Here is a 25,720-nt window from a genome sequence, read left to right as displayed (position 1 = left end):
TCTGACAGGTGTAACACCGTGTTAGCCACGATCGAAGCTAATGCATCACGATCGTTTCGAACGATCGCTCGGAAAGATATTCTCTATACATTATGGATGAGCTTGTACAGTTGAGGGTTTAGAACGTTAACAATATCGTTTGATGTTGCGTAAAATAAATCTTTCAAGTCTTTTTTTCCTCTTACGATTGATTTATCGTGCGTTAATTAAGTAACTGGTTTGTTGGTATAAGATTCATGTCCATTTTTTAAATTTTTAAATTTGAATTTTGATGTGCGACAAATTCTTTAAGTACTTTTTGCGAGGCATGAGAATTATCACAATGTTTCTTACATTTTATTTCACGAAATAATTGATTGAAATAAAAAGTAAAAATTCTAGTTTTCAGAAGAGAATCTAAATATTAAGTCGATTATCTGCAAATTTTAAAATTGATACGATTCATTAGATTCTAATGACGATTTGGATAATGGATAGACCTTTAAAGATAAAATTACAAAGAGCATCTTACGAAAGAATGAGGTGGAGGGAGAAAGAAGTATAATAGGATTATCATGACCTCATCTTATCGATTTAGAATCCGTGACATAGAAATGTGTCTTAATCTTATCTAATCTCTACAATCTTCAGAATGTCAAAGGAGAAATTTCTAAGTTGAATAACTGATTTATAAGATAAAAAATTAAAAGATTAAATATTAATAATATCGATCTGACGATATTTCAACTCGAAGAACGAGGTGTTCTTTTTCATGTTTTCATCGCCATTAGATCTCTCAGACAATTGGCAGATACAAAATTCGAGAGCAAGGGAGCTCGATTCGATTGAATTATTCACTCGACATAAATCGTTTTCGTACACGCAACAGCGAAAGAAACTTTCGAAAGGCCGCATCCACGCGGTCTTCCGGTTCATCTGACACGGCGTGCGTTTCAAGCATAGTTAAACATTAACGAAAAGAAGGTAGCTACCTACTACTCTCCGAGATTGGCCGTATCTCTATTATTAAATTTAATCCGGTTGTTCGGACAACTCGATTTATTTGTACGAATTTCTCGCTCTCTCTCTACCCTTTTCTGCTATCACATCGAATGGAATTTTGTGCTCCCTTGTATCCAATTCATTGTATCGTGAACTGTTATTTTTATATAAGTCCATCGGTTATCAATATAATAATTGTATTGTATATGTATTTATTAATGCCTCATAATCCATATGGTTCACATTTATATTTTCAGAACTAAAATTGAGAATTAATAATATATTTCTGTATATTTTTCTCCAATTGGAACGTGATTTTAAATGATAAAATTATGTATTCATCGAAGAATATTCTTGGTAAACATTGATGATTTTAATTTTAATTTTGTTTGATATTTAATTGTTATTTAATATCAAAACGCGATGCAATATGTTAAGGATTAAGTAATTTATTTAAACGTGAAACATAAATATCATTCTACAGTTATTACTTTCTTCTTGTAAATAATACAAATATTCTTGAGTGTAAGAAATAATTAATCTTAATGAACTCCTCTTGAAATAAATTATCCTTGATAAATTATTTTTCTTACTTATTCTTAATTTTACAATAATAATAATAACATTCCTCCTAAATAATATGCATTGCAAACAATAAACTTTTTCTAAAATTAAAATACAAGCAGCGAATTTCCTCCATATTATCCTCGATAATTACATAAAAAAAATCACCTTATCTTCAATTTATTCATTAAAAATTTGTTTTTCCTAAAATTTTTACAATAATGAAACGAACTCTCTGAACGAATCGATTGGAAAAGTATAAAAATGAAAGATTTCTCTTTATAGTTAAAATAATGCAGACGAAGGAACTCTATAATTGCGGATGGCCCATTTCCAACAATCCAACCGCAACCAAATTTATCCGCAGTTCGACTTCAACAATTCGGTCCAAACGACCGAGCACGACCAAAAGTCCATCTTAAACCACAAACACGCGTTCCCCAGAGATTAATCGTTATCCTTCTTACCCGCTTCACCCACAATTTTTGCTCCTCCTCCTTCTTTTCAGGAAATTCTTCTCTTGACACCCGTACGCTTATTTTCTCGTTTCCTTCGCAGACTGTTTTAATATCCGTCTCAGACGGAGATACGTCTCAATCAATTTCTTCGCGGTGCTCCTCCATCCTCGGGAAGAAGGCACTCCCTCGGGAAATGCGAGGAGAGCCGCGAGTGCGTGAGCTAAGAATACGCCCTCGGTATGCGAATAAGTGTCTTCGTTATTTGTACGCGGAGAACGTGTCGTGATATGGAACTTTTGGAAATTGTTGTATCGCGGCGAAAATTGCTGGATGGAACGAAGGAAATTGGAAAGTTTTGCTGGAATAATTTATCTAGACGCAGAGAAATAAGAAGTGATAATATTTGAGAATCGTTGTGGATGACTAAGTGGAAAAGCGAAATGAGTTTAACGAAAGATTAAATATAAATACACTTTACGAAACATTCTCCGTTCCATGGAATAAAATAATTCCTCTAAAAGAAATTCAAAACAGAAGAAAAGAACTGTATACAATGTTCCTCGCTCGACCAATTCCACGAAACAAAACAAAATAACTCCAATCACGAAGTTCTCGAAACTATTACTCATCAAATCTCGTTCCACGGAACGATTTATCCACAAAGTATCCGCAATAAACAAACGAGAATATTCTCTCGCATCATTCTCGAGGAAACACGAGGAATATCATCTTGAGCGAGAGTGCGTTGAGAAAGGAAGAGGCGATCCAATGGTTGAAAGTTAGGGAAAGCCAGTCGCTGATGTCTCGAGGGAAATTCCTTGTCACAGAGAAGTCGCCGGAAATCTCGCCGTGTCCCCGGCCCGGTGTGTATAGCCGGAGGCCGGAAACCGGGAGAAGTTTTAATTCCCCGTGAAAATCAGGATATACGCGTGGCGTGTCAGCCCGGAAAATCGAAACTTCTCGTGAACGAATCAAACATAGTCCAGCGGACGATTTATTGCGGAAACGAGTGGAATTCGTGGTGCGGATTTACTGCGGCGAAGAATTTACTATGATGGGGGGAGAGGGATGTGACGACGCGTGGAAGGATCGTCGACGATTCCATCCACTCTTTGTGCGCCATTAAAGCGGAATTGTGTCTGAATGATCTGTAGATAAAATGAAAAAAAAAAGAAGAAGAAGATGAAGAAGAGATGTTAATGGAAGGGAGAAGTTACAGTTTCATTAGCTACGATGAAAATGGTTTAAAGATGCTTTCTCTTTTGAATGGAGGATGATGTAAATGGGATTTTAAAATAGTTTGGAATTGATTGAGAGTTGAAGAAGCGATTGGAAAATTCTTTGGTTCTCGGAATTATTTATATCATTTCTTTATTACACATTAAATCGTTGGAACTAATTTAATTTTGGAATTTTCGAGAAATAATTTTTCAGCGGATAATTTGATGGGCGTGCTAAAGTGATATTTTTAACTTGATATCGTATATATCGAAAAGAAAGACGTACGTTTTATCAAAAGAAAGTAAAGAGTGGAAAGTTTCGCGAAGTTGTGCTTCGTGAAAATATTTCATGAGTGAGTCGTGTAAAAGTCTCCCCCAATAGAAAAAAATCGAAGATTCAAGCAGATGTCGGAGAGTTTCACGCAAGAGTTGTGATCGAAAATTGCGCTTCACGGTACGGTGAAAATGTTCACCCTAAAAGCAGAGACACAAGAAACTTGTTACACCGTTAAATGGAAGAAATTTGTTTCCCCGTTCTACCTTTGAAAAATCTTTTTAAATCTATCGTTTAAATAGTAGAAAATTTTTATCAAATTAAATGTATATAGGATCTTTCAATCATTTTTAATTAATGTTTATAATCTGACAAATAACAAATGTCGATTATTATAAATAATAATTTAATAAAAATAATAAAAAGGAATTTAATCTTTGTTTTAAAAAAAAGAAAATATATCAAAAAATGAAACTACAATTTTCAATTTAATTTAATTCATAAATATTTAAACTTTATTGAAATTAATATTTGAACTGAGAATTTCATGATATTTTCTCTTTCATAATAATAAAATGTACCTTGTTTCTGCTAGTACGCCATTTTATAAAGTCTCAGAACAATGTTCGAGCATTCTTGTAGTAGAAGCTACGTAAGTCCTCTGCTAACAGAATACACGATTATTTGCTTCGGTCATTAAGCGGTTCTCGACAATTTGAACTTCTAATAAAGGAGCAGCACAATATTTACGTTTCCTCATTACAAACGGAAGTCAATATCTTGTCAATGACTCCTGTTCCATTACAAAACATTTTCAAAAATTTATTATAAGATTCCATAAGATTGCCATAAGATTTCCAAAACTAAAAATAGCTAACTCTTCGAGATCATAACTTTTATAAAATCTGGATACTATAATCTTAAGAAGAAGGTATTTTTTGATTATTTGATAAAATATCATCCATTTAAAAAAAAAATTCTCTTTCCTTCGCCCTCACTTTTCAATCTCATTCTCAAATCTCGTCTTATTGCCACTCTAACCAATCCCACTGTACGAATCCTTGAAAACGAGTCACGGTGAGATCGTAAGTTCGGCCGTTTTTCGCGCCTCTTTATGATTCGAAGAATCTTTTCAACGGCGCCTCGCTTTCACCCTCCTTCGAATGGAGGAAAGCTCGCGATGTGTCGAAACGCTCGAACAACAGATGCGGGATACCAATGCGGGGATAGACCTTAAGATCTTCGCCAACAGATGTTGCAGTTACACAACTCCTCTTACCAATCCCCAGCCGACCCCACCAACCCTTATCGACGGGGGTAACAAACACTTCGAACCTGCTTCGAATACTTGATACAGCTCGATCCTCATGAAATATGAACTATCCTACGCACATACGATCTTCTCGTAGATGTATCGTGCAATTTGCTCGAGGATCACCGGTTCGTTCACACCATAACGTGTATCGATACCTAAGGTTTCAGACCAATTACGCGGTAAATGACCCAAAGACTCGTCTATTTCCACGCTTTAATATTTATATAACAACCGAACAAATAATTTAATGAATGAACAAAACGATACATACGTATGAATAATACTTTAATGCTCCATATTGTAAAATATCTTGTAATTATTAAAGAACAGTTTTAGCTATGTGAGAAAGTGATGGAAGAAATTCATCTATAAAGATGAGTCAAATGAAACTTCTTAAAATATCAACGATAAATTACGCAGAGGACAAAAGAAATATATAATTGAAAACAGAAATATCACTAAAACGGAAATGTTACTAGATCTAATGAAAAGGAAGCGTTGATAAAAGAGAAACTAGGTTACCATCGGACAAGTTCACACGGAACTTGCATTAGGGCAGTCGAACCTAAGGATCCTGCACCATTTAGGAATTTCGTCGAGCGTGACAATTAGTGAGCAGCGTTTAAATCGTTAAAATCCGGTTGTCGACGAGCGAACAGCTACGAATTTAGCGTTTCTGATGGACGTTCCTGGTTGGCCTTCTACCAAACGTCTAACGATAGTCGAATGTACATACCAAACAAACGAAGGTACCAGCGTGCAATTGGCGTCGTGCGAGGTAAACCGTACGTGACTCGTTTCCACGACCAGACAGACGAAAATTGTATTTTTGCTGCCAGCGGGAACATGTCATCGGGAACAGAATCTAGTTAGATACGGCGAAATTTAGTTCGTTGAATTTCATTCGACGCTGACTAGTCTGTAAACTCTTTCCCTCGCGTGGAAATATCGCCGATTCGGCGGTTTTTGTTGTTTTCGTAGCGTTTAAACACCATTGTCACTCCGCCTGTTTGCGTATCACTTGGGAAAATATTCGCTGTATAAAATAACGTTACCGCGAATGGTGAGTGAAGAACGTAACATGTTTGGAAACGGAATGAAATAACAAAAATTTGTGACGGGTATATGGTAGGGCAACTGTGATTTTCGGGCCTTGTAAACGTTTAATGGAATTGTAACGAGATTGGGTTAAAATTGATTGTAAAGTTTGGAATTGTATATCGGATTTGCGATTGTGAAAATTATAGAATTAAAAACATTAAAAATGATTGGTATACAACATTCGAATCTTCATGAGTTTTGTCTTCATATTATTTGCTAGTCAAATTGTTAAAATCTTTTTCAAATTCTAATCGGAAAACGATATTTCGCGTATATTAAAATAAAAAATAAAGATATTATTCCAAGATTAGCTAAAATATAACTAATATTTGTAAAATATCATTTAAAATATGTCTTGCTTATACAAAAAATATTTTTATATAATAACAGTTCAATGTTTTATGCAATCAAATGGTACAAGTTTATAAAATTCTACGAGGTACTTTGGACAACTACCAAAATGTAACAGTCTGATAAGAGAATTGGCAGAAAACATAAGTAAAGTATGTATATAGAGTTCGATTAGACATAAAATACATTTCTTCGATAACATCGTAAAATAGTAATAGATATCCAAGTACAATTGCTATCTTGAATTTTATTGCCTAGAAAATCATGTGTGCAATTGCATTTGCATATAGAACAACATCTGAAATATCTCTGCTCGTATTCATTGCCAAACTTTGGTTATATAATGCAAAAAATTTGAAAATTCAATGAATACCTCAATAATAAAATATTCAAAAAACAAATATCTATTTATATTATATTAATAAATGTCGATATGAATATTTATATTCTAACGAAATAAATTCCAAATACAAATATTTTTTTTCTTTTTTATTTTAATTATTATCGAAAAATAAAGTTATTCAATAAGTAAGAGACAATCAAATTCAGTTCGATGAAATAAAGTGACAATGAGTATTTCGTTTTATAAAACTGATAGTAAAATGATTGTTGTATAAATATAAAAAGAGGAGAACCGTAGAAAAAGTTGCGTTCAATCCTATTCTCCAAAGACTTGGAAGAACTCGACCCCTTTGAAAGTCTTTCAAATTAGATCTGTGTTTGTTTCCGAACTGGAACACGTGAAAATACATAGAACGTAAAAAATGGACTGCTTTTACGAGAAGATGTATTTTCTCGTGTTAATGTATTATATGAAATCGTATGAAATATTATATTTTCGAAAGTATAAATAAATTGAAATAAAGCAAACAGAAGAATTTTTCCAATAACAATAATTTTGAAATTGAGGATTTAATCAAAGAAATTCGAATTTGGAAAAATCAATATACAATAAGAATCTAGTACTAAAATACTAGACGAAGTAGAGATTAAATAAAATTCTATAAATTACTAACTACCTTTTTCCATTTAATTTCTCTCATCATGATATAATACTATATCGAATATATGTGATCACGTTTTAAAAGGTAGAATCAGCGAAAGATGTATCAGTATTATAGCCCTTCTGGAAATAGAAAAGAGATCGATAGCTCCCTTACCTAGCGATTCTCAGGGGGTAAATGTCACGCAGATACAAAAGAAACCGGGTGGGAAACGAGAGTAATTCAAATACGAGTAGCAAAAGTCTTTTCTTCCCCTTTACTTTACCAGCTGAATTTTTTCTCGTTGTACCTATCCAACCGAGAGAAGGGAGATATCGTGCTTTTTTTCACCCTCTCTATCTCTCTTTCTCTCTCTTTTCACCCTATTAACGATCAACGTAGCTGCCCGTTAAATGGTCCAGACGCGAGGATAGATCGACCTTCGCTGAGATTGCAAATATCAATTTTCTCGGCTTTTCGATGTTAAAAATCACGGATCACACTGTTCCTGCAAGAGATTTACAGTGTCGTAACTGTTATCTACGATCGTAATATCGGGAAAACTCGATACGATAATGCAGGTGTGCAACTTCTCGATACGAAGACGATATTTATTGGTTCGATTAATGTTCCTTAGAATGAAAGAAGGATTTTATCACGATTTTATCGAACTTATGTATTACGTTTAATTTAAAGAATAGAAATATTTAACGTTAACAAAGGAATTAAGATAAAAGATTAAATTATATTGGAATATCAATGATAAAAATAATGAATAATAAATTTAGCGTATAAGTTACACTATTAATTTCAAAAGAACGATTTAATTTTATAACAATTCAATGATATCTTTATATTTTATCAAACTCATAAATAGGAAATTAATATGTTAAATTCAAGAGATATTTAATAATCTATAGTGGATACGAAATACAAGAAGCAAGAAAACATCCCCTTCGGCGGCCTGGCATCCTAATTATTTCGTCAGCTGCATAATTCGAATACCCCATCTATTCAGCTATGCGAAACGGTCGAATTCACAGGGCTGTAAGAGCCAGATTCCAGATACGGAAGCGGATATTAAGTTACGTAGACTACGAAGTTTTCCGTTTAATTCAGATCTCGTTTCAACGCTCAAGGATTGAACTTGACCTTCCGCTTCTTCTGTGTAATGAGACACTGTATGCTAAATAAAGCATATACTAAGCTTCTCTACACGTTTCATTAGAAGGATTCTTACGTTGTTCAATAAATTTATGTAATCGTATAGCTTCTATTTATAATTATAATTTTTTTTACAGTTTATCAATAAATTTTAATTATATTATATTTATGGTTTTAGTGAATTAAAATAGAGTGATAAATTACTATAAATTTTGAAAGTTTCTATCTAAAAGTTCTATATAATGTATATATATAATGCATGATATTATTCAAAGGAACATTAGGAACGTAACAATTTCAAACACTTTTGATCTGCTTTGTGAAATAGTACGCACTTTATATCAAAGAGACTACAAGAATATGACGTCTGACGACGTGTGGATGTTAGAGTACAAACGGACTTGCCATGCAATTACGACGTCATGCTGTAAATGTGACTGCATAAACGTCGTTTCTGTATGTAACCTTTGATACCTGAATTAAACGTCTCATCAGATAAAATTAACATAAAATTAATATTGAGTTAAAATAGAAAATTAAATAACGTTTTTTTCGATTAAATGATGAAGACAAATACTTAATCATTACTAATGATCAGACCAATTTCAATTAATTATCGATTAATCATAAAATTTGAACTAACGTTAGAAATTATTATAAATTTCGTGATCCAGAACGGAAAAAATGGCTATCTTCGATGAAGGAATGTAACGAATATTCTACGAACTTGCTATCCACAGTAATATAACAGTATCATAAGCCAGACAATATCTCATTCAATTAATCTACTATAATTCAAACTTCGAATAATTAATGCCTATTAACCCTTTGCTTTGCAATTTAATTTTTCTCAAAACTCGATATAGGAATCCAAGCCAAAAACAATACAAGCTCAAACGTATATCCAGACATGTACAAACTTTCTGCCCAGCATGAATAATGCTCATCGACCAGAGAATCCAAATTATCCAAATTTCGAAACGAAAGTTCCAAGGAAACAAGGATCGATCCAGGGCTATTTTTAGCCGTCCGCTAAAAAGTGCATCTTTGACAGGAAGCTCAACGTAGGGGTCGCCATTGACGTTTAAAAGAGCGGTTTGCACGAGAGTGGCAGCACAGTCGCGTCGCAAGTAGGGCGTAATATTTCCGATACTTCCAATACACGGTTACCGATGACAGCGGTGGATCTCCAGCTGCTGAACCTGTTGTGCACGAAACACACGTGTCGCGCGCGTGCGCGCGTCCTCCACTTCCGCCCGTGCAAAGAATGCACACGCCACGAATACACACAGCACGTGCAGAGCACACGGGGACAAAGATATTGCGGATTTCGAGCCCCGTTCCATATTCGCGTCACTGGGCCCATGCGTATTGTGGACACGAACGAACTAACGGGTGCAACCTCGGACGTTTTGTTCGGAAGCACAATGCGGAACCGTGCTTCTTCCGGGTTAGTCGTCCGTCGGATGAAACGCTAAAAGGAGAAAGCGAAAGGGGGACAAAACGAGGGGCGAATCGAAAACCACCCTTTCGGAAAATACCCCGTTTAATTCTACGGGATAAACTCTTTCGAGGAGTTTAATAGATCGTGGAACGATTATGCTTTTAATTTGAACAGGTTTCATCGAACGTTTCTCTCTCTCTCTCTTTGTTTTCAACATTGGATTATCTTTTGATGAATTTAACTTTATTTGTGGATTTACGTATTTATGTACGTTTCTGTTGAAATTATTATTATCGTGATTTTCATAGATAGATTATAATGAAACGTGTATCGAGTAGATGTATACTAAAATGTAAGAATTAAATTTTCATAGATGAAGAAAGAGATAATCGTAATTATTGAAATAATTATTTCGTTAAGAGGAGATAAATATTAATTATCGTTTAAAATAATTTGAAAAGGAATAAATGCATAATACTCTTAAATATTTTCCATTTACTAATGAGATATTAGAAAAAAATGCAAGTGATATATCTTGTGAACATCGTTCCTTCCCCATTTTATCGAAAATAAAAAATGTTATGTCGTTTATGAGACCACCCATACGATTTCACTTACACAAAAACTGCCCACGCACAAGCTGCTCATTATTGCACAGCGTTTAACGTGTTACGCGTTGCTGCCTTCCAATTACCCCATTGAAATGACGTAATATTTCCACGAAGCTTATTGCCGCTGACAGAAAAGCGATGCCGTTGATCGAAGGCCAATTAAAGCTTGAATTTAATACATCAGCAACATTAAAAAAAAATAAATAAATAAATAAACGAAAAATCTGTATCATCGATATTAATGTTCCTCTTGTTAAATTTGATTATTTATTGTATTTTAATAAAAAGTATTTCTTGCATGCGTTTTTATTAAATTATACTTGTAACAAATTTTTGTAGATGTAAATCAATCCTTAAGAAAAAAATAAAAAGAAAAATATCTCTTTATTAAAGAAAAGCAGTGAAAAATTTAAAACCTTAGATAAATTATACATGGAATATATTTTAAAAAGTATTGTTTATTTCTTTTCCTGAATTCGAGATAATATGAATATTTTTTTCTTCTGCTGACCAAATACTTTCTTTTGTTATTTTGTTTCTTCGTTGTTTCTTCACTTTATTTAATGAATCTCGTTTGACCAGAAGCTTTTTATCAGAGACTAATTGTTCCGAAAATTAATATTTTCTTGCGCTATCGATGATCCATCAATTCTTCAAGAAAAAAGGAAAAGAAAAGAAAAATCATCCATTGATATTAATCTTTTTCTCGTTAAATTTGTTTCTTATTAATTTCTACGATTGCCAATTGTTTCGGAAATTAGTATTTTTTTGCTCCATTGACGATCCATCAATGCGATTTCATAAAAACACCCGGATTGAGAAACAAATACACCGATCCATCATTCGCGCTTAAGAGTTGCCATCCACTGTAATTGTCGACACTTTGGACGATGGAAAAAGTGCGAAGATTTTCGGGAAATTTGTTCTCAATCGCGTACTAAACGTCCCCTTTCCCTCTTCAAAATGTGATTTAGCCTACTATCCGCGTCGACGATCAATATTTACGATCCATCAAGCTGGAGAAAAAAATGTCATTTAGATACGACCACAGTTGACTCGACTGATCACAAGAATCGAGATTTCGGTTGTGAATGGATGTACGAAAATGGAGGCACGAAGGAAATAAAATGTGACAATACATAACAAATAAGATGGAATAAATAAGAGAATTCATTGAAATTTTTAATAATATATGTTGTCAGAGTTATTACTTTTTGTGATATTTTATATGACTTTGATAAAAAAATAATAGTTAAACTATCAATAATATTTCTGTATCATTTATACGATTATTTTTAATGAAATAGAAATATTTTTGAAAAATTCTATATCTCGTGAAAAGATTTTCGAACAAAAATCAAATTCTATTAAAGTGTAAAAAATTCATTATCTTCGCGATTTTTCTCTTCTTGCTTCAACCATCGGTAACCATTAATTTTCCAATATTCAATGCTTTCGAAAGAATAGATTCGTTGGACGTTCGTCCATTTATTGACATTCGATCAATTAAAAATAACTCTTTCATTTCTACATTCTCCGTTAACCTATCTTTCCTACCAATATATGCATTCTCGTTCAAAAATATATGGTTTCTCAGCGATACATATTATTATTGTAAAAATATTATATTTGTTAATAGATTACAAAGATAATTAATGACATTAAATTGAATAACCGCACAAGAAAATATTCTACAAAAATTATTCAAAATTTTATTTTTAATATTGTCATGTATTTTGAATAATTGCAAAATAATTCAAATAAAATCTATTTCAAATGATGATCTTTCAAAAACCAATGAAATAATATTAGCTCCATTTTTCTTTTTAATTGCATAAAGACCAATCATTTATATATATTTGATAAATTTTTAAATAATAATTTGATGATACGAAATTCATTCAAGAATGGTTTGCATTAAGTGCCAAAAACACAAATAAAATTTAACGAAATTCATCGATGATACAACATTCTTTTAAATCAAATTTAACGATTAAAGAGATATCTATTTATACGAACGAGAGATAACTGCACACATTGGCATCATTCTAGTATGTACCATCACACCATTATTTACCACGTACACAGCGCTGATTTCGCCTGTAGGCAACGTCACTTCGAAGCTCACGCGTTAGAGCTTTCGCAATTTCGATGCTTGGAGGGAAGCTGCCAGCTCAAACTCCCATCAGGCGCACAACTTAGGGAAGCTCGTGAGCGCGACACTGGTTGCAGAACGAGGGACCAGAAGCTTAATCAGCCGATTAATTCCGAACGCCTGCTGATGCAGCCCGCAAATCGTGGCCAAATTCAAGTATTAAGGGCTATCGGTGATCGATGACGCATAAATCTTCGAGCAAATCCCTACCTCTATCCATCTTTCTTCGATCGAAGGAGCATTAAAGTATTGGATCATCAGATCTTTGGATGGCGTAAATTGCTATTTGATTGATTGATTTTTTTTCCTATTTTTTTTTTTTAATTGATTGTATGAAATTTGTTATTTTAATTTCTTAAAGAATTAGGATATATAAGAGTAGATGTTCTAATTTAAAAAGATAAAAGAAATCTTAGCTTATATCTCAAAGAAAATTTAAAACATATCTCATAGTAAGTTGTATATTTAAAATTCTTTAAAAACTCTGTCTTGATAAACTTTTATCTTGATAAAATTTTAATCAACTTTATAATTCTTCCCCTTGAAAAAATCATATCTCTCTCGTTTTTTTTTCTCTTCGAGATACAATATTACAAAATTAATTAGAGGGGTGCTTTTTTTTTAATTGTTATCTCTAAATTCTATGAAAGATATATTCTTCTTCTAAACGTCCAAATTAATTCGTTTCTTCGTCCAACTTATCTTTCATCAAAGGTTCAAATCAACAAACGAGATTCAGAGGTGCAAATCGCGATAATAGATTCACGTTCGTTGTGTTGTACGTCGCATTACTACTGGGAGTAATCTGTGTTTATACAGCGGCAAGCAGTGCATAACTGATTCGTCGTGACCGGACAAATCGAGTTAAGCCTCCCTGGATTTCTCACTCTAGTGACAAGTACTCTATTTCCACGCTTTTGAAAAGTTTTACTTCACTTTGCTGAAGTACACTCGAAACATTTCACGACTTTCCAAACAATAGAAAGTTTCGGAGGGAAATACACACGAGGCGACGTTAATTAAAACTTTCAAACTTGCGTTAAAGGAACGTTCCTTAAAGAAACACCCTGATTGCAAGGATAAATTAACACGATATAATTGAACGAGAGAGATTGAAGGATTTAAAATTCGAAGAAACATTTCTCTCTCTGTCTCTCTCTTTATTTTGTATGAATGGATTTTATTCCAATTCAGATGGCAGATAGGAAGTTAGGTAGTGTTATATCAAAGGATGTGTGAGTTGATAACGTTAAATATTTAGTCTCTGAGAGGGATGCAAGCGCTAAGTGAAGCTTAACGATATTAGCCCCTGTCTGGAAGGTTCATAACGATCAGCATCAAATTACGGTGTCCCCCTGCGTTGATAAGTATTTAGTTCATCTCGAGACGCCGAAAGTACGGTTTTTAATGGCTAGACGCTCGATTAAAGAAGGGAGATACCATTTACTTCGTTGGACAAGGAATTTTTAGCGTGTCACTTTTCTCGAGACAAAAATATCAAATTATTGCACGATGAATTATCGTGTAAATATTTTGAATAAAAAGAATTTGAAAAAAGATTGATAGAAATTATAATTTTCCTTATGAAAATTCTTACATGTCATTTTATCAATCAATTATATTAATGTAGCAAGATTCTATTGTACACGTGATTAATTTATATCTAACAAGAAAGACATAACAGAATCTTTGATATCTTTACTACTTTTTCATTTAAAAAAAGTTGAATTTCAAATAATTGGATCAAATGACATATCGAAATTTTCAATATACCAAACACAACGTTATCAAACGACTGCCAAATTCTGTTCGACGATGGAATAATAATAAAATCATAACTGCGAGACTTACCGAACAACGCAGGCGGTTCGACGTCACGCACGGAAAGGCTGGAGGATGCCTGGGATCCGCTGGATTCCGTGCTCTGCATGCATCTGAGCCTTCTTTTCAGTTTCGGCATGTCGAACGGCAAGTCCCTTAAATCCACGCTCGTCGCGCTCCCAGACGTGGTTGCGTCTTGTTGCATAAGCAATCGCCTTCTACGCAGTTTCGGCATGTCAAAAGGAAGATCGGAGAGCTCGGGCTCGTTGTCCACCAGATTGATATTGTCCAATTGCGGTTTCAACAAGTGGAAACCGAACGGTTTGCACTTGATCCCGGCCCGCGACTCGATCGAGATCCCGCTGTCCGATCCCTGGATCTCCGCATCGCCCGACGACGAGGATTGCAGGGCCAAATTGATCAGATTCTTGTTCTGTGGCGTCCGCCTCTTCTTGAACGACGTGTCCATCGGCGAAGTAACCGAATTCGTGTTCCCGGTGTTCGTATTGGTGTTATTCGTGGCGGTCACGTTGTTCTCGGTGGTCACGTTCTCCTCGGGCGAGGCTTTCTGCGAGTTGTTGTTTCGATTGTTGTCCGAGGTCTCGGACGCGGGCTCTTGGGACGACTTGTCAGAGATGGGGGAGAGTATGTGCAACTTGTTCGCGTGGTGGGTCAAGAAACCGGTCATCGAGGGTTGCTGGTGGTGGTGGTAGCAATTCGTGCCGCCGCTGTCCGAGCTGTGAGAGCTCAGGCTGGTGCTGTGACGGCTCTCCGAGCTGCTCGTCGATCTGTTCCCCTCGCTGGTGCTGCTTCGTAGCGACTCCATGCTGCCGCCGCTGCTACTCGTGGCCATGCTCTCGGTGCTCGAGTAGCCCGGTCTGCGTCTACTGGTACGCAGTTTGAATTCCAACAGGCCGACGTCCCTTCGGGGCCGTAAGAGATCGCTCTCGGCCTCGTGGGGCCTCCCCTTGAACTCCATGATAGGCTTACTCTCGCGGATCAGGCTCCTCGGTCGTTGCCTGTCCTCCCTCGGCCTCCCTTTGAACTCTAGGATCAACTCCTTGTCGAAACGCCGCCCTTGCGACGACTCGACGGTTTCTTGAGCAAAACTCTTCGGTCTACTCTTGATCTCGAGGATACTGCCCTCGCTGCTCTGCGGCGAATCTTTCGCCCTCAACGAGGATTTGACAGGCAATCTGAGATCTTTGAGACGCGGATGGTCCGGTTGAGAGGGTAGATTGGGCGTGCTTCGTATGTTTAACAACAAGTGGTCACGATTGCCGTGGAATTTGGCGGGCAACGGTGCCGTGGATGGCGGCGACGGTGTGTAACCACGGGCCGGTAATCTCGGCGAACCGGTCTTCTCGTCGCTCGAATTGATCTGGAGGGATTCGATGTCCTGGGACAGAGTAGAAATATTGTCTGATTGCTGCTGTTGCTGCTGCTGTTGCTGCTGCTGCTGCTGAAGACGGCTCGGAATAGGTTTTGGGCGGAGAAGTACGACTTTGCGTCGATCTTTGTTGCTGTGGGACTGACCAGCGTACGGAGCTTGCTGCTGTTGCTGTTGCTTGGACGTGTCCGTCGATGAACTCGTTCTGCTCACTGGTATCGCGCTGCTGCTTCTTATCTAATTGTCGTCAAACGATACTTATTTGTTAGATAAGTTCACAATCGATTGAATGTAAGTTCATTGTCATCGCGAGGGTGGATTAGTCGAAGGAATTCTCCGGAGAATTAATTTTGTCTAGAACGTTTCGAGTGTATTAAAGATGAATTTATACAATACGAAGATCTAATTACGTTCTACGAGAGAAGTATACGGTTCGGCCGCAATTAAAGTCCAATTTGCGCTTGATAGGGGGGAGATTCATAGTCCGTGTTCGGGAATCCTGTTACATTTTCAGTTATATTGGACTTTAATTGGTTTTCATTAAAGACTGCCGTGCTTACTTCCCCATAATACCGGGTCTGGAAAATGAATTGCAAACACAGATGTTCACGTCAAAAATGATCCCCCACTTGTACCTTTCCTTTCATAAGCGAAATAAAAAAAATTATGGTCAAAATATTAAATTTCATTCTTCAGAAACAACATCTTGAATCATATCTCGTTTAACTCAATAATTCTAATCGCAAATATGATTCCGAGATACAATGATCTATTGGATCATCGATAATTCTCATTCTAAAATGAAATTTTATGCAATGATATCACACGTGGAGTATTCTTTCTTCATTTCCATTCCAGATTTTTTTACATACCTGGGAATGCAACACGGGATGATTGGTGACCCGATCGAGGTCATCGAGGTCATCGTCGGAACGATTGACCTTGCAGTCGAAGGCCGTCTCGTAGAGGTGACGTTGCCTAGCCATCTCTTCCTCGTCTTCCTCCACCTCCACGTCCTCCTCCTCCTCTTCCTCGCCCTCGTCCTCTCCCTCCACGTCGTCCTCGTCCTCGACGAGTATCGGCTGCGGGTCTATCCTCCGTGTACGGCGTAATTTGCGCACTTGGTGCCGCGTTAATTGCGGCTGCCGTTGATCTAGCTCATCCTCCTCTTCCTCAGCCGATGCGACGCAGGTACAAACGGTGGTCGGTAGGTCATGGCTTAACAATCTATGAGGAGGCATGAGGGTGTGATCCCACTCGGTGATGATGCACGACGAGAGGATCTCGTTTCTGGCTGGGACAGCATGCTCGCTCCCCGACGTGGGGCTCACTAGATCCTGACTTTGATAATGTTGCTGTAATTGATGTTGCTGTAGCTGTAGCTGCTGCTGCTGCTGATAATGTAGCGGCTGCTGTGGTTGCTGTTGCTGCTGCTGTTGCGGTTGCTGTTGCTGGGACGAATAGGAACCCCCATCACCCGCCACCGAGTTTCTCTTCGGTATACCGGGTGTTCGAGACCGTTCACCCGGTACGTCGAGGCTCACGCTCTTTCTATACCTGTTCGGTTGTGATTTGCTTATTTGCTCCGGTACCTTGAACAAGTCGCCGTAGTAATAGGGCGATGGATGACGGACCGGTTGATTGGACTCGGTTGGCGATTGATCGGTGAGATGAACCAGGGCCACGCAGTCGACTAACGCCCCCTCGGCAGAGCTCAACTCTTTCTCCCTGTCTATTGATGGAGCGCGCGTCGAGGTAGACGCGTATAAACTGTTCTTGCGTTTTCTGATGTCCACCTGCCGACTCTCCTCGTCATCCTCGCAGGAAGAACCGGAAGCGGATGGATCTGGAAGGGAAATTCATCTTGATGAGCATATAATTTATACATAGAGGGAGAGAAATATAATTAAAATGATATTATTTGTTAAAGGATTTTATATTCACGTAATTTCATGTATTTCTCTACAAATATACTTGCAAGATTAAATGTTTCAGGTATCATTCAACTAATAGTTTTAAAATTTCCAAACGTTTCGAGACGGAAAGAGAATATCGAATCTCTGTGACAGAGATAACAAGAGAGAATATTTGAGCAGATTGTAAGGAAATGATTTTCCGAAACGGCGCGGAAATTTTAATAATCGTTCTTCTTATAAGAGCATCTAGGGCTGTTGAAGATAGAGATGCTTATGGGGGAGATGAAATTGCCACGAAGTGATGGGAGGCACTCCTTAAAAATCACTTCCTCGCCTAGCGAGATATTACCGTAATGGTTTTTGGCCGGCTGACACGGCCACCATTCTTCCCTCTATCCTTTTTTTCCCCATCGTGCGTTTTCACCTTCGTTTCACCGCCATCCTCTCGTTTCCTCGAGTTTACGAGGATCGTGTCACGAGGATCGTTGGCTAAACGGAAATCGGCTCGGTGGATTGAAGGAGGCGGGAAATTACGCGGACACCCGGTATATTAGGCAAGCAACGCGCGGTACAGAAAGGACTGGAGATAATGGAGGCATTATGCTCGGCCGGAGGAGGGCTCCACCGAAATCCTTCCTCCTTTGGGGTGGTAAGTGCAAGAGGCACACCATAAACCACGCCAGAAGCTGTTTCTGACAGGAAACCACCTTCATGGATCTAGCGAAAAACTTTTCGAACGGAAGCAAAAAATTATTATTGGGATCCCTGTCTGATCTCTTGGGACGAAAGATGTTTAATGGGGTGTTGATTCTTCTTCGGATTAAAATCGGGGAATGCTCTCTTGTTTTTTTGTTTTAATATTGCAATTATCGAACGAGCATAATAATTAGAAATTAAATAGACTTTATTTTCACAGTTGATGGAAAATATTCAGATACTTTTTTGGTAAAATCGATAATGGTTTTTGTTTTATAATACAAATGTAATTGAAGGTAAAATGTAATTTTAATGTAAAGAAAAAATTCAAGTGAAAAATGTTTCTTATACTTTAGTTATACTTTAGTTTTGGAAGCTAACTCAATAATAATCATATAGTAACAAAGTTTTTAATAAGTTTTAATACACTTATTTAAGACACATTTTTCATTACGTCAATATGACCGATCAATGATACATTATATCAAAGACTAAAATAAAATTTAAATAATATTCAAAAAAATCCTGTCCTACGTTTCATAATACAAGAATTCCATATATTTTAAAAATGACATTTCTATGATTCATAATTCCAATAACAATGAAAGCAAAAAAGATTAATATAGATACAAGATTCTTTAAAACAAAAAACATTTATGAATTTATATTCAACACAATCATTACTTATTTCCAAGCAATTAACACGAGGTTCCTGAAATTTCGTCCACCCCATTCGAATATAAAAGACCGCGGCAAACAATGAAACGCGAAATGAGAAATTAATTCCTGAACAATGAATCTCGGAAATTATAACACGTACCATCTCTTTCACGAAATTGCACACGTACAGCCTCGTAAAATTTCTTTCCTTGTTCTATTCGATTTCATAATTCGTTCTAACGCGGAAGAATGGAACACAGAAAAATTTTATCAAATACAATTCCTTTTTTCTCGAAAATTTAATGAATTAAAAATTAACTTTCATTTCATTCTTATTATATCGTGTTTTCTAATTTGCGTATCATTTTTATTTCACTCCTTTATCATATACATTTTAATTATTTCTAAGCTTTTAAAAAATTTGAGATGTTTATTGGGAAATTTCTGTTGGATTTTATGTTTCTTTAAAGAATTCTTTCGAAGAAATCGAGGGATAAATATTCGTAAAAATTATAGACAGTTATCAATTCATGGAGGATTAATTATTTATGCAAAATTTAGTTTTGAATGCACGGAAACGTACCAGATGGCAACAAAGGGATCACTTTGCAACCATTCGACATGTATAGTGAATTGATGTATCGTTGAAATGGCTCACGCCCAAAACATCCATCATGTTTCCGTGTCAACGACGTTAACGTTCGCATTGCACGTTGCAGGAAAACTGCGATATCGCTGCGAATTTTGCGCGATATTGTTGTGAGAGAGCGGTGCTCGTATGAATAGCTCTTGACATTTAGAAACTTATAAAGGAAAATGGCATGGGGTAATCGGAACATTGATAAATCCTTCGTTACATTTCTATATTTTTAGAATAAATTTTTATAAAATGTTTGATCTTGCATGTTTAAATTATATACAAGATTCACAAAGATTTTTAAGATTACTTATCAAATAAATAATACAACGATCTTCCATTTAATATCTATCAATAACTGCAACAAAAAAAAATAACGAGAAATGTCCACGATTGTGATAAAAATTGAAAGAAAACGAAAGAATTTTTATCAAACACGCGTTCTTTTTAAAAACTCCAAATTGCAAAGCATAATTCATATTGGAAGAAAAAGGAATTCATACAGCTAATCATTCACGAGCCGAGCACCATTTCTGACGATGAAAAGATACGAAAAAAACGCAATATAGGGACAGGGTCCGCGGTTAGTGCAATATGCCTGAAAAATTATATTAGAGTAATATAACAGCAGAGAGAAGAAGGATAAACGTAGAGCAAAAATGAAAGGTAGCATGAATATGCATCCGCAGCTGGTTCGTTGTATAGCCGTTCTACAAGACATTGGATCAAATCTGAGAGAGAAATAAACGTATTAAGGAAACGGTCTGCCGCTTGATTGCTTCCTAAACGAGAAATCGATATCCGTAGGGATGTATCAAAATAGAAGAAGGAGATTAAACTTGAACCCACTGTTTTTATTAAGAATCTTCTGCCAACGATTTAGATACGAATTAAAGTGTAATCGTTTGAGAAAATATTAGGATTCGATGAATGATGAATTATTTGTTTAAGATATTTGCTTTGGATGGTATTTGCTTGATTATACTTATTATAATGATTGTACTTATTATTATTAAGTAATTAAAAAATAATGATAAGATTAAATATATATTTCTTTATATTTTGTAAAAAAGAATAATAATTTAATTGATATTTCATATTATGAGAAAACAATTATTTTGACATTTCAAGTGTTATATGCCTATTATAATTAATCAATGATTTATACATTATCAATGATTTATACATTTATTGACATAAATTATTAATATCTACGATAGAATTATTGATCCAAACTACCATCATGAATATTCATTGATCTATTCATTCATCTGTGGACTATTTGAATATGTTTTAGTACATATTCTCTTATACCTCTATAGCACGAATCATTGATACGAACTACTTAAAGATACGCACAATTGAATTATTGACCTATTTAAAATCGCATCTATTGAATTATCTGATTAAATATGTGCAGTGTGACCTAAAATCAACATAATACGCTTTTTATAATTGACTTTCATACGAGGATGAAAACTTATTAAAAAACTCAAATATCTCAAAAATTATTCAATTTAAATTCTCCAAATAATGATTATTTTATTCTCAATTATATATAATTTACAAAACGTTATTTTTACTAAAACATGTATGAAGAAAAAAATTAAATAAAGATAATATTTAATATACAATTCCTCATGAATCAATACTCCTCTCAATAAAATATCAAAATGAATCGAAATTCCGCGAAAATTCTAATCCAAAAAGATCGTCCATCGTCGAAAGTTCGTTTGAAGTCGTTCAAAGCGCGATTAGTTGGTGTCGCACGTGCACCATTTTCAATCATCCCCTATCGGGGATCAACCGAAGGACGCACACGCGAGGGGGATGGATGTACGTACACACACGTTACCCTGGCGTAACGCCAAATTGCACCGATATTGATTACCGATCGATAATCAGATTTGCGAGTTATCCGCAGACTGCAGCAAGGGGCAGAGAAATAACGGGACGAGTCGTTGAATGACCGAATGAATTATGAAGTAAAGCGGCCATCGAGGACGTGCCACACGATTCGTATAATATATCGCGCGTATCTGTGGAACCGTAACGACAGTCCCACGAAGAGGATCTGTGGATAACAGCGATACGTGAGAGGTCGCTTCACTGCTTAACGAGTGATGTATCGCTTGCGGGAAAACCGATGCGTAAATACGTGAGAGGCCAAGGTGCATTATGGGGTGAGTTATTGAATACACGAAGGGAAAATCGGCAAAGTCGGTGGATACTGTTATATACGGTTTTGGGATTTGAATGTGCAATTGAGAAGCTTTCTGGAAAAGAAAGGATAGATAATTTTAGATTCCTTTTAATATTATTTTCTAATTCTTAGAAATGGGATTGTAATACGATGAGAATAGAGATTCGAAATTATTACAGATTAATGAACAATAGTGGTTAATTATTAATCATCGATATACAAAGTCACATCGATACAATTGAAAACTATTTTTTCCTGATCCAAAATCATCGTTTCCTCCATTCAAGAAACTTTGTATTAAAATTAAATTTTTCTTATTATTTTCTCCCAATACTAATTTTCTTCTAATTATTTCACTGCGTGAATTGAGATACAATACAAATATCATAATTCCTAGAAACATATACACATCTACCCCTCAAAGATGATTTGTACACAGTACACGCGAGATATGTAATCGTACAATACGTGAGGCAATATTATTCAAGCACGATAAATCGATAACATCGTCGAGAAAATGTTCGTGAATGAATCAACGCAACAGTGGCGCGTAGTAGAATGAACGGTATATGAATATACGTTGCGATCGACAAGCAAGCCGGCCAAGAGGAGGCGCAGCGTAGAAATAGACTGCATGCACGTACATTTAGGGTTCACGATGCGCTCGAAGGGTGTACCGTCTATCCCTAATGAATCTATTAGTGACGGCGAGCGACGACCCCTACTGGCAATCGCCGCAGATAACGCGATGCGCTGTTTCGCGTCACGTGCACGCTCTGTTTACACTACTACTAGGAGATAAGTCGACGAAATATTCGGCGGATTATTTCTGAAAAGCGATATTAATCCTTTTGGTAATATCGGATATTACGGCCATTCGTCACGAAGCGATGGACGGATGATTATAGATTAAAAACGAAGGGAGTTGGCCTTCCGTCAATTAGAGCACAATATTTTTGATTATGATAGAGAGATGATGAAATAAGAAAGTGTAAGAGTTATAATTATGAATGTGATATAGTAAATATATTTTAAATAAACGAATAATTAAGGGTATTCTTACAGTGAGAAATCCCTCTAACTTACTATTGATTAGAATAGATAATATTAATATTTATGTTAAAATTTCTTCAATTTATGAATTATCTATTGTTCAAATAAAATACATATTTTTGTGTTTTGATAGAGCAGAATGAAAAGGATAGTAGAGATAGAGTATCTGATTTCGATAGAGGGAGGATTTGCAATTAGAACGAATCAATTAAATTCAAGGGATAACGATGTTGAAGATAGCAATCTCTGACTTGATCTAGTGTCAAGGTCGTTGTTGTAGATTAATACCTTGTACCCAATAGCCTATCGAAATTCGTTTATAGAGATCGGTGCAACGTCGATTAAGCTGATTGCCCGTGAAGATTGTGCAACGTAGCTGATTGTTTTGTATGGCTTAACGAGGTTGTACTGACGAATGTTAATTGCTGAGATAATGAGTTGTTAGAACATGGTGCGACTAATATGGAACGAATTGTTTAACATGAAATGATTCGTTGATTGTTCTACTATAAATGGAAAATTTTGTCATAATTTAATCTTGATATAATTGATTTTTCAAGAATATTTTTTAAAATACTATTGTGACTTTTATGATACCTTTTTTTTTAAATAATAGTCGTTTTTGTGAAAATATTACTCTTGATATACTAATATTTTCATTATTGTATTAAAAAATAATTACAAATATATAAAAGTTACGTAATTTATTTGGTTATTAAATTTTATGTAATTTTTAATATTCGTATATGAATATTTTCAAAATTTTTCTTCGTAATTTAAGCCTATAAAAATCGTTATATCCAATGATTCAATAAATCAATTTACTTTTGAACACATGAAGATCGTATCTACAATCAATTGAGATGCAATAAATTAATCCTACCATAATATTTGCTTTTTCAAAAACAAACAATTTCTTCCCTTCGTGTTCTCGTATTACTGCAACCAGTGGAGATATTTGAGCCTTTGTTTGTCGACTTATTCTGTTCAAACAATACAATGTACGATTAAATGAAAATTAAGTATTAAATATCCGGATGAACACATTTTTTAAAGATCGTCAAAAATATTTAATAAGTATAATTATTTTTATAGAAAATTTCAATTGAAAAATTTTTATATTTAAAGAGTTATAATTGCTATAAAGAACATCTCCAAATGATATTTAAAAAATACTTTCAACACGGTCAAAATTAAATAAGTCAAACATTTCATTCTCATCACTGTCATACTCTCCCTCCATCCAAATATTTAAACATTACACCTGGCAATGAACAGTCGACATCAACGAATGTTACGAAGCAGTTTCCTTCGAAAATGAAAACGGTATATCGTGCAAAACGATAATACCTGTATAAAATGTGCCGGATTTCATCAGCCCTATAAAAACCTCCAAACTGTCACTTATACAATCTTCCCTTTCTCCACCGCGATTCGTTCAACAGGGGAGGAAGGCAATGACGAGAGAAATTCCGGCGAAAGCTTTATAAAAGAGCAAGCCTCATCGCCCTTCGAGCCACTTCACTCTCCTTTTTATTAGATATTGTCCTCGTAACATAACCGGGGTGAGCTCGGTTTCCATGGAATATGTGGATCGTAGGATTGTATCGTTGTAAGAAAAAAAAAAAGAAGAAGAGGAAGAAGAAAGAAAGAATTGGGAGAAGGGTGGAGGGCCTTAAACGAAATCACGGAACCAGGCTTCGAAGGCTTGTGATCCTTAGGGCTTCTTAGGTGGCGGGTAAAGATTACTGGGATGGCAAACGAAAGCCAATCTCTGGTTATTGGTTCTGGTATAGGAGAATTCATGGATACGAGCGTGGAATTGGACGAATCTCGCGGCTGAAATGTGTCAGCCGTGTCAAAGGTCATCGAACGATCGGGTTAACTTATCCGACCGGTCTAATAGGTCTGGATGGGGCTTCTTCGATACGGCAACGTTCTTGTGTTTCCACGTATATATATTGCCGTTCTATTTATTCATTTCTCCTTTTCTCGTGTTACAAACAGGATGTTTATACGAAATAAATATTCTATAAGCGTAAGTATAAAAATTTTGAGTATTCGAATAAATAATAATCGAATAATAATAATAAATAGATTCATAAAGTATAATTCTTATGTTCATACAAATAAAACTAACTAATAATTCAGTTTACAATAAAAAGAATAAAATACATTATTAAATTTACCCCAAACTTAATTAAAAACTGCATTAAATTTTAAATGCAAAGATATTTCACTGTAGGAAGATGAGAATGAAAAGAAAAAACTTGAAAGAATAAATCCACGAAAGAAGAAATATCTTATAAAAGAAACTCGCCTTCCCCAAAATGTAATAATATTAATAAGCATCTCTATAGGAAACGCGATTAAAACTTTCTTTCGATATCGAGTAATCCTAATCAAAATTTTTCTTTTGAACATCCGATTCGTGGCTTTCTTTAATACACGTTCCCTTAAAGCGTAAAGTGGCAGCTACTAAGTCAAGGTTATGAGGGAAAAATAACGAAAGAAATTGCGCAAGGAAAGAATGAATTAAGAAAGAGATTTTTACTTTGAAATTCGTCCCTCCCCTTCTTCGTATGGCGTACACAAAAAGCACAAACGTAAGTTGGCTAACGAGTATCGCATTACAGGATGATTGAAACATTCCCTGATTACAGAGATGACCGCGACATCTCCAATCACGATCTTTTTCATTCCCATCTCGATCTGATATCGAA

The 25,720-nt window shown here is 35.6% G+C and overlaps 1 protein-coding gene across 1 annotated transcript in view; it reads right to left on the bottom strand.

The window, feature by feature from the left end:
* The window catches only part of LOC107998302 (uncharacterized), a 201,811-nt gene that overhangs the window by 6,783 nt on the left and 169,308 nt on the right, over positions 1 to 25,720 (bottom strand). The window contains exons 5-6 of the mRNA XM_017057500.3: positions 16,705 to 17,678; positions 14,473 to 16,069 (exon numbers count right to left, since the gene is read on the bottom strand). Coding sequence (XP_016912989.2) covers positions 14,473 to 16,069; positions 16,705 to 17,678 — 2,571 coding nt within the window. The remainder of the gene's footprint in view (positions 1 to 14,472; positions 16,070 to 16,704; positions 17,679 to 25,720) is intronic.

The sequence above is a fragment of the Apis cerana genome, linkage group LG6, assembly GCF_029169275.1.
Source record: "Apis cerana isolate GH-2021 linkage group LG6, AcerK_1.0, whole genome shotgun sequence".
NCBI classification, from domain to species: Eukaryota; Metazoa; Arthropoda; class Insecta; order Hymenoptera; family Apidae; genus Apis; species Apis cerana.
This window is presented reverse-complemented; position numbering and strand designations above follow the sequence as displayed.